This window comes from Salarias fasciatus, chromosome 11 (assembly GCF_902148845.1).
Source record: "Salarias fasciatus chromosome 11, fSalaFa1.1, whole genome shotgun sequence".
Classification (NCBI taxonomy): Eukaryota; Metazoa; Chordata; class Actinopteri; order Blenniiformes; family Blenniidae; genus Salarias; species Salarias fasciatus.
Window position 1 is genome coordinate 24,455,059 of NC_043755.1, and position 10,140 is coordinate 24,465,198.

The 10,140-nt window shown below is 46.8% G+C and overlaps 1 protein-coding gene across 4 annotated transcripts; it reads left to right on the forward strand.

Annotated features, from left to right (window-relative positions):
• The first annotated feature begins 1,627 nt into the window (after nucleotides 1-1,627).
• nod1 (nucleotide-binding oligomerization domain containing 1) lies at nucleotides 1,628-8,840 on the forward strand. 4 transcript variants are annotated; one of them, XM_030103559.1, is made up of 12 exons: nucleotides 1,628-1,759; nucleotides 3,276-3,471; nucleotides 3,548-3,722; nucleotides 4,246-6,058; nucleotides 6,133-6,216; nucleotides 6,312-6,395; nucleotides 6,489-6,572; nucleotides 6,673-6,756; nucleotides 6,850-6,933; nucleotides 7,667-7,750; nucleotides 7,841-7,924; nucleotides 8,312-8,840. In XM_030103559.1, exons 2-12 carry the CDS (start codon nucleotides 3,295-3,297, stop codon nucleotides 8,382-8,384), a joined length of 2,826 nt encoding a protein of 941 aa, XP_029959419.1. In that variant the 5' UTR covers nucleotides 1,628-1,759; nucleotides 3,276-3,294; the 3' UTR covers nucleotides 8,385-8,840. The 4 variants fall into 4 exon arrangements, with proteins under 4 accessions (XP_029959419.1, XP_029959420.1, XP_029959421.1 ...); XM_030103560.1 differs by having other exon boundaries at nucleotides 1,633-1,759; nucleotides 3,252-3,471; XM_030103561.1 differs by having other exon boundaries at nucleotides 1,636-1,759; nucleotides 3,209-3,471.
• The last annotated feature ends 1,300 nt before the right edge of the window (nucleotides 8,841-10,140 follow it).

The following is a 10,140-nucleotide window of genomic DNA, read 5'->3' on the forward strand; positions in this document are numbered from 1 at the left end:
TCGCTGACCTGCTCCACTCGATGAAAACGAAAGCAGAGGATAAAACAGGTAAAATGGCTAAAAAAAATATGTGGGGGAATAAAATACGTTTAATTTGTTGAAACCATTGAAAAAGATGAAAGAAAAACAGTTTGAGCTTCAAAACAACTAAAGGAGCTAAAACTTTTTCAAGTGAAGACTTTCAGAAAAACACAACTTTTGGAAATGCTGCGACTCCATATGTACGCCATGTGCAACAGCTCTGCTCATGCTCAGTAGAGGACAAGCAGAACAATGTTTTCCTCCAGAGGGTCCTGACTCCCAGTCCAGATCCTCCTGGTCCTGGTCCTGGTCCTGGTCCCAGTTCTGGTTCGAGTCCAGATTCTCCTGGACTTGGTATTTCTAGAGTAACCAGTCACTGTAATAACCGTCCAGCTTGGTGTTTTCTCTGTACGGATGAATGAATGTTCAGAGCAGACGACCTCCAGTCCTCGAGGGTCGCCTTCCTGCAGGTTTTCTGTCTCCTCCTGCTCAGACACGCCGAGGAATGCAGCTTGACACCCCTGGGTGGATGTGTGTGTGTGTGTGTGTGTGTGTGTGTGTGTGTGTGTGTGTGTGTGTGTGTGTGTGTGTGTGTGTGTGTGTGTGTGTGTGTGTGTGTGTGTGTGTGTGTGGTTTCAAACCGCTCCCAGTGCTTTCAGTGTTTCTTCCTTTTCCTTGGGATTGACCGTTATTTTCAAAACTTTGCCAGATAAACACATAACCTTACTGAAATGAAAACCCAAAAGTAATTTTCCCTAAAAAATGGTCTGTCAAACATTCAAGAATAAAAAAATGAGCTGAATCAGGACGACATGCTTTTAAATATATTTTAACTTTTTCTGGAAGTTCTGTCTTGCGACTGGTAATGCCTTTGAATTCTCTTTCAAATCCTTAACTTAAATATATGTAGCTACACCTTTTAAATGTTTCATATCGAAAAAATCTTTTGAACGGGAACAGTTGACACCTTTGAAGTTTTTTTTTTATCGAGCGTGTATTAACTTGTTCTTGTTTTTCTAATGTTTTTCTAATTTGCTCATGTAGCTCAACTATTGTTCCATTTAAAGTTTCATGCTTTCTTTCTTCATCTAATTTCTCAACAATCCCACCTCTATTTCTTCAGAAAATGTCCCTTTCTTTAATACTGTTATCATTACCATTATTATTTTTCTCATTTCTTTTGCATGTATGTAATCCTCCATTTCTTCTCCAATTTCAACCTTTTTTTTTGTTTTTCGTTTTTTTTTTAACAAAATGTTCAGTTTCTTCAGGACAAGTTTGCTCTGAGTAATAAAAAGTGTATTACACGTGTGTTCTGGTCAGAAGATGTTTTGACCACAAGAACAAATAAAGGTAATCCGGTTTTAGTCTCTTAATTATGACTTCCATGTTTATTCATATTTATTTTTTTAATTTATGCATTAATATTAAATAGAATTTTCATTGATATTAATTTAGATTATCTTTCGATTAAAATAGTAACTCTCAATACCTTTTCTTTCTGGTTTTAGATCTTTTTTTTAAATCTTCCAGCACAGTGTTTAGTGAGTGGTTGTTTCTCCGAGTGTCTGTGAACGCAGCGCAGTCAGCTGTTTGCTTTCACTTCCTCAGGTTGAAAACTTTTCCATCACATGCAGAGGGCAGCGCCTGCGGTCGCTTCCTCTTTCCTCTCTCTGCCGCCGCTTGGACTCCACGCGACACGATGTTGGGGATAATCTGAGAAAAGGCTGAGATCCAGGTAACCTTTCCGCTGCTTCCTGTCTGAGACTCACCTGGAATCAGCTGATCTGCTCTCTGATGCTCCCTCTGCTGCCACAGGCCGGAAGTCTCTGTCAGGGTGGAGTTTACGCTCTTTTATAATTTTCCACGAAGGTGTAAACAAAGGGATGAATGAGCGCTGGCTCTGGCTGGGATTGTATAGTCAATAGAAGGAAAGGAAGTTTGTTCAGCAAACAGCAGAGTAAAACTGCAATATGAAACACTGACAGGCTGAAATGAAAGCAAAAGCACTGATTTAAACAGATGCGGATCACTGCTGAAAACTATGTATGCGTATGTAAAAAAAAAAAACAAAAACAAAAAAAAAACACAAAAAGGTGCTTATTTACACTTAATAAAGTTTTTACTCTTCAGAGATGAAAATCTCAGTTTTAAAATTATGCTTTTTCCAACTGAGATGACCAATGAAGCAGGGTTTTAGAATCAACTTTCAGCAACAAAAGCATTCAAGGTCTTATTAAAAAAACAAAGAGTGAGATAAAACAAGAAGGATGGAAATGTTAAAGCATGAGTTTTTAGATGAGGAGCAACAACATCCGAAAACCAAAACTTTAAAAAGAGTCAAATCCAAGAGCCACATAAATAAAACCCTTTACAGCAGAGCGGCTTAAACTCAGAAGATTTTGGACCCACGCCCTGTCCCGATCATTTACAAAGTGAGATAAGCTCATAGATACCTTTATTGTGTCCGTTCGTCCAGCCGCTGGCTCCCAGATGTTAGCATCGTAGTTAGCTTAGCTCAACTGCTGGAGGTGAAGAGGAAACAGAGCCGGACTGACAAAAGTGAACAAAATCCTCCTTCCAGTGGTCCAGGGGACGGCGTATTAGCACGTGAAGTAAATCTGAATGGTTATAAAACATTTTAAAAGACGTGTTTTCCTTTTCAATCCGTTAAAATAATGTTTTAATACACACAGATCTGCACAAGTATAGTGCTCCGCGGAAGGATATACCGGCGCACAGCGGCTGAGTCTATGCTTCTACTGCTGTGTGCCAGTATATCCTTCCGTGGAGCATTGCGCATGCGCAGGTCTGTGTGTATCAAAACGTTATTTTAACGGATTGAAAAGGAAAACACGTCTTTTAAAATGTTTTATAACCATTCGGATTTACTTCATGTGCTAATACGCCGTCCCCTGGACCACTTGAAGGAGTATTTTGTCCACTTTTGTCAGTCCGGCTCTGTTTCCTCTTCACCTCCCGCAGCTGAGCTAAGCTAACTACGATGCTAACAGCTGGGAGCCCGCAGCTGGACGAACGGACACAATAAAGGTATTTATGAGCTTATCTCACTGTGTAAATGATCGGGATAGGGCGTGGGTCCAAAATCTTTGGAGTATTCCTTTAAGGTGTTGGTTCCTGTGGGTGGAGGTGAAGGTCAACAGACCACGTCATTCCTTTATTTCAGCCCGTTTCAGAGAGCAGGACCAGAGCAGATAATGTGTGGACAGCTGGTGTCTGGTGTCGTCCTGCAGGGGAGACCGTGGATCAGACATGGGTCCAGCGCAGGAAGCAGTGCCGTCCTTCATTGGCGTCCTCACCCTCCACCGGGAGCTGCTGGTGTCCAAGCTGAAGAGCGTCCAGTGCGTCGTGGACAACCTGCACGCCGCCGGCTTCCTCTGTGACGAGGACGTGGAGATCATTCAGCAGGTCGCCACCAAGGCAGACCAGGTGGGACAGACCGGGCCCAGTCCAGAGCATTCTGGTTATCTAAACACAGGTTCAAGCTTCTCTCATGGATTCACAGGTGCGTAAAATCCTGGAGGTCGTCCAGAGCAAAGGAGAGGAGGCCTGTGAATACATGATTTTCGTCATCTATAAAGTGTATGATGCCTACATCGACCTGCAGCCGTGGCTGAAGGAGATCAGCTACCGGCCCAGCCATGGCGTTCTGGGAATGACGGTGGTCAACACAGACCCGAGTAAGTACTGGTTTCTGCTGCAGCGCAGGGAACCGAATCGGATATCACCATGTGCAGTGTGCATAATGCTGAAGAACGAGTGAGAAAATGACAGGATTTCATATATGTGACAGAAAAATGCTTTGTTATTTTAAACTGAAATATTCTTCAGCTCTAAAATCTTCCGTTTTCAGGTGGGAGGAAGTCAAATCTGCTTCTCTAGTTGACATTTACCACGGGCTTGCCTGATATAACAGGAAGTTTATGAAATGGAGAGAAGTGGATGGAAACAATATGAATGGATAAATTAGTTCTCCTGGTCAAATCAAACGACCTGCAAACACTGAAATATGCATGATGACCTTTATTTGGGTTATTCAGGGCCTTCAGAACAGACTCGGATGCTACAGGCTTTGCTTTAATGGGTTTTATAGAATAAATATGGAGTTTCAATGAACAACTGGATTTCTGTCTTTATTCAAACTTTTATTAGTGGATTAAATGTGTGAATAAATACCAACCAATGTTCTGCTTCCTCCCAAAGTCAGCAGGTACTGTGAGAAGCTGAGGCATGAAATAATCCGAGACACGAGCTTCATCATGTCGTACGGGCAGCAGGAAGAGACGCGTCTGGACAACCTCTACACCGACACCGTGATCGAGCTTCTGAATGACTCCAATGAAAGCCTGGGCTACCTGGAGGACCTGAACCAGCTCCTGGGTGACGGCGAGGTCTTCAACCACCAGGGTGAGATCGTCTATGTGATGGGCGACGCCGGCGTGGGAAAGTCCATCCTGCTGCAGAAGCTCCAGAACCTGTGGTCCAAGAGGGAGCTGCAGACCGACGCCATCTTCTTTTTCAAGTTTCGCTGTCGCATGTTCAGCATCTTCAAGGATGCGGAGCAGATCTCCCTCAGAGACCTTTTGTTCAAGTACAACTGCTACCCCGATCACGACCCCGATGACGAGGTCTTCGACTACATTACTCGATTCCCGGAGAAAGTGGTTTTTACTTTCGACGGTTACGACGAGATTCAGGAGGACTTAGACAGGCTGAATGTTCCTGAGGTGGCGTCGCCGGAGGAGAAGTCCAACCCCCTACAGCTGCTGGTCAGTCTGCTGTGTGGGAAACTGCTGAAAGGCTCCCAGAAGGTGCTGACGTCCCGGACCGGAACCGAGTTCCAGAGTAGGGTGATCAGGAAGAAAGCGGCGCTTCGCGGTTTCTCCTCCTCTCAGCTGAAGACTTACGTTAAGCTGCATTTCAAGGAGCAGGAGCACCGGGAGCAGGTGCTGGTCCAGCTGGAGGCCAGCCCCCACCTCTGCGGCCTGTGCTCCACCCCGCTCTTCTGCTGGATCGTCTTCAAGAGCTTCTGGCACCTGCACACCGTACACGACAGTTTCCGTCTGCCGGAAGCGTCCGTCTCGCTCACGGCCATCTTTTTGATGTTGTCTGAGGTGTTCCTCAGCCGGCTGACCTCTCCGGCCCCGTCTCTGACCAAGAAGAGCCCCCGCTGCACCTCGGACACCTTCAGGACCGGCCTCAGGCCGCTCGCCGCATTCGCCAAGCTGGCACTGCAGAGTATGGCGAGGGGCAGCTTCATCTGCAGCCAAGAGGAGGTCGGCGCCTGTGGTCTGACAGACGAGGACCTGTCGCTGGGATTCCTGCGATCTGTTAGTGAGTTCGACACCACAGGCAGTCCGGCCACCTTTGAGTTCCTCCATGTAACCCTGCAGTCCTTCCTGGCAGCGTTCGCTCTGGTCCTGGACGAGCGGAGCGCCGCCAGCACCATCCTCCGGTTCTTCACTGAGTGCAGCAGGAGGAGGAAGTCGTCCTGTCTGCCTTTGAGCATCTGGTCTCGACGCTCCTCCAAGCCCGACGAGAAGACGCCGTTCGCCACCAACGAGCACCTTCAGTTCATCAACCTGTTCCTGTGCGGGCTGCTGTCCAAGGCTCACATCGGCCTGATGGAGCACCTCGTGTCTCCTGCTCTGCTGAAGAAGAAACAGACTTTGCTGAAGTCCTACCTGTCCACCAGCGTCAAGTCGCACCTGCGTGGCCTGCCCCACCACAGCGTGGCAGAGGGCAAGAAAGTTCACGTCCTCCCCAACTTCCTGTGGATCCTGCGCTGCGTCTTTGAGACGGGGAGCAAAGACATCGCCAAGACGACGGCCAAAGGCATCACGGCCGACCTGATCAAGCTGGGCTACTGCAACGTGTACTCCGGCGACTGCTCCGCCATCAACTTCGTTCTGCAGCACCGCCGGAAGCTCCTGGGCGTCGACATGGACAACAACAACATCAGCGACTATGGAGTGAAGCAGCTGCAGCCCTCGTTCTGCAAGATGACGGTGGTGAGGTAGGAAGCGTCCACCTCATCCTGCTTCGTCCCAGCTCGGTGTCAGTGCGACTAATCCAGCTGTTTTCCTTCAGACTGTCTGTCAACCAGCTGTCCGACTGCAGCATCCAGGTTCTGGCAGAGGAGCTGTGTAAATACAAGGTTGTGGAGTTTTTGGGGTGAGTACTCTATTTCACAGACCTTGATTTTTATTCAGCATAACTGAACAATCTGTGAGATAAGCTGAGAGTTTCCCAAATGTTTCTTCCCTCAGTCTCTATGACAACAACATCACCGATGCCGGAGCCAAGCTGGTCGCTCAGATTATCAACGAATGCCCCAAGCTGCGAGTTGTCAAGTATGTTTGGTCTTTGCTTCAAGAGAAAAATACCACATTGGTTATATTTTGATTGACTGCTGATGACGGACAGGTCTTGTCATTGGTCTGTAGGATCGGTAAGAACAAGATCACCAGTGTGGGTGGGTGCTATCTGGCCAACGCCATTCAGAAGAGCACTTCGATGTTTGAAGTGGGGTAAGAAACTGTAGCTCCAGTGGTCCAGGACGTTTATCGGTCGGTTCTCAAATACTTTGTTTAATCTCACTTCTTTTTTTAAATTGCATTTTCTTCCCAGGATGTGGGGCAACGTCATCGGCGACGAAGGAGCGGAGGCCTTTTCTGAGGCTTTGAGAAATCACCCGAGTCTCACCAACCTGAGGTGGGAAGAAGAAAACTCAAACCTGTCAATCCAGACTTTGTGATCTGAGCTTCTTAACTTGATACCCTCCCTCTTGTTCTTTCTGGTTTCCAGTCTGTCAGCCACTGGAATCACATCTAAAGGAGGCCGCTGCATCGCAGACGCCCTGAGAGAAAACACGGTCCTCAGGATCTTCTGGTGCGCTGCTCACATGCAACAACATGTAACTGTATGATGTTGATTCTTTATGCTCTGGATCTCTTCTTGGTCTCGGGTTTATTGAGTAGTTTACAGTTAAAACGTGGAAAAGGAAGGTGTTTGCTGGTGTTACAGAAACAAAAACACTCAATTCTCTTTTCTTTCCTGAGGTTTCAGAAGATGAACACATAGTTTAGGTGATATTCTTGATTCTTGTACATTTGCAGTCCTGTCCTCTGTCCTGTCGCCACTGGGTGTGATATGACCTTTCAGTGCAGTCGGGCTCCATCTGATTGGATAGCGATCATGATGAATGCTCCTGAACATTTTCAACATACTGTGCAGCGTTAATTATCCTCAGATGGTTGATGTCCTGGATGTTTTGGTCCTCCAGTAATGAGCTGAGGAGATGGACGCTGACCCCTGCAGACACTGGAACAGCAGCAGTTTCTGAAACACTGACCTATTCATCAGCAACTCACTGACAATATTACGTTTTTCACCTCCTAACAGATCATCTTTAGTAGAAAATGGTCACTTTCTTCCAACTTTATCCCCCAATACTGGCAGGTCATAATGTTATGGCTGGTATGAAGGGATAGACGCTATTGAAAATGAGCTGAAGCTCAGCTTGGTTGAGGTGTATCGTCTTCCAGAGCTTTGCAGGATGCAGAGACATTGGTCCATCTGTACCGAGAGACTGTGTCTGAGTTCTCTGGGTTTGTTTTTCCAGGTTGGTGCAGAATGAGTTGAGTGACGATGCTGCGCCGCATTTCGCCGAGCTGGTCCGAGCCAACACCGGTTTGACCCATCTGTGGTAATACAGCATGCCTGTTTCTGATCCAGCACCATGGTCTGGTGAACCGGCACTCCGATAAATCACTAATGTGTGTGTGTGTATGTCCAGGTTAATCAACAACCAGCTGACTGTGGATGGAATGAAGCAACTCGCCGAGGCGCTTCCTGTCAACACGGAGCTCAAAGAAATATGGTGAGGATCAGTTCAGCGAGGTCTGAACCAAGGCATTGTGCTTTGGTGTCCGTTTATACCACAACAGTGAAAACGCAACTCCAACTGATAACAACTGTTAACGACACTCGGAGCAGCCCCAAATCATGATGCTGCCCCCACCGTGCTTGCCTCAGGGGCTCATATTGTAGCAGGGTCCTCTCACCTCGCACATGGAGCTGCATGTTGTTCTCTTAAGCATCGCTTAAAGAATTTACCTGGAGTATTGTGGGGCTTTCAGGGGTTTTTATGTGCTGTTTACAAAGCGGCATCCTGTGGAGCTAACGGTAACCAGCTCCAGTGTGTGTGTGTGTGTGTGTGTGCGTGCGTGCGTGTGTGTGTGTTCGCCCCCCCGCCCCCCCCCCACAGTGTGAAGGGGAACCAGCTCTCTGCAGAGGAGGAGAGCCAGTTTGAGTCAGAGAGACGTCTGAGGTTCCACTGAGACCAGAAGATCTGCAGCGTCTGGACAGAAGAAAAGCTTTCACTCTCCAGTGCTGCAGGTTCAGTTCCCTGTGCTGAAGTGTCCTTGAGTGAGACTGAGCTCCACGCTGCTCCCAGTGGACGGACAGCCAGCCTTACATGGCGCCTCTGCTGCTTGAAGACAGCGTGTAGAGACTGTAGAGACCTGGATGTGAGTCTAGCAGCCGTTCTGTGTTATCCACGTTATTAATGCTAACCTTTAAAAAAAACAGTCAAGCGGAACAAAGTGGTGAAAAGTTCTGAAGCCCGAGTCCTGTAAGTCTGAAGCGAACTGCTTCGACCGCAGCATGCCTTCATGTTCAGGCTGATTTTATAGAAACACTTGGAGCTGTGAACAGAAACGCTCACATCGCTTTCTTCATGAACTCTTCACATCCTGTTTTACTTAACAGCTTGTTTTGCAATAAATAAACTAAAAATCCTGTCAGTGTGTTTGTTTTGTTTAAGTAGCTCATATGAAGATGGGTTTTTTTTGTCCATTCTTGTGCTTGGTGGCGGGTCGATCACATTTCTTTCATCTGTTGTTCACTTTGGCTTCTCAATTTGGGTTTTTATCTGGGAAACAATTGAGAAGTAAACTTTTCTTTGAATCCAAGAAAACAAGAGTGAAGACTGTTCTAAACAGATATCCACAATCTACAGAGACCATGTTCTGGAAGTTTTCATCAGAAGACTCTGAAAAGGCCTGACTGGTTATATGTGGCAGTGAGTGGCGCCCTGTCCAGGACCCAGAAGCAGAAGGATGTGAGTGGTGCAACATCAACCAGCGTTCAGAACACGATAAACACTGCGTGCTGCAGACGCGCCTCACTGTTTGACCTCCTCTGTTATTATTGGATTCCTGTCTCTGAATGAAACAACAGTCCAGATCAGTGAGATTTCATCTCTATTCAGACTGTTACTGCTCTGAGTGATGTCCTTCAGCATGTCCTGTAACTGCTTCACACAGGACCACACACACACACACACACACACACACACACACACACACACACACACACACACACACACGTTTGTACTTATATCGTTGTGAGGACACTCATTCGTAGCCCCTTAGCCTAACCCTAACCATAAAAAATAAATGCCTAACCCTAACCTATGACCTAAACCTAATCTAAACCCAATTGTAACCCTAAATCAAAAACCAAGTCTGAACCCTCAAAAAGGTCAAAAAAGGCCTGTTGAATAGTGAGGACTGGCAAAAATGTCCTCACTCTGTTGGTGAAAAACGAATGTTGGTCCTTACTTTGGGTATGTACAAGAAAACACACACACACACACACACACACACACACACACACACACACACACACACACACACACACACACACACGCTCGCGCACACACACACACACACACACACACACTTCCAGCAGCTGCCTGTGCTACACTTCCACCATGTGGCCGGACAGTGTAGTACAGGACTTGGCCTTCTCTCGGCCTGTTTTCCTCCCACCATCGTCAGTCCAGACCTGGATCCAAGGCTGACTCTGCTGCTTCCTCCACTGGGTTCTCACCCACTGAACAAGGTTTCCTCCACCCAGCCACCCAAAACTGTAAACAAGACTCCAAATATTCAAGAGCTCCCAAAGAAACATGAAATAAAAGGGAAATGAGAAGATTCAATTATGTTGTTGTTTTTCCCTTTTTCCTTCAGCTTGATAAAACTCCTCAGACCCGTCCTGAGCTGATCCGGTCTCCTAGAACCCATCAAAGTT

What these genes read in the sequence shown, in the direction of transcription:
- nod1 (XM_030103559.1), top strand. Translation starts at nt 3,295, where the DNA reads ATGGGTCCAGCGCAGGAAGCAGTGCCGTCCTTCATTGGCGTCCTCACC. An exon ending in TCGCCACCAAGGCAGACCAG is followed by an intron (nt 3,472 to 3,547) that starts GTGGGACAGACC and finishes ATGGATTCACAG; the next exon opens with GTGCGTAAAATCCTGGAGGT. An exon ending in TGCAAGATGACGGTGGTGAG is followed by an intron (nt 6,059 to 6,132) that starts GTAGGAAGCGTC and finishes GTTTTCCTTCAG; the next exon opens with ACTGTCTGTCAACCAGCTGT.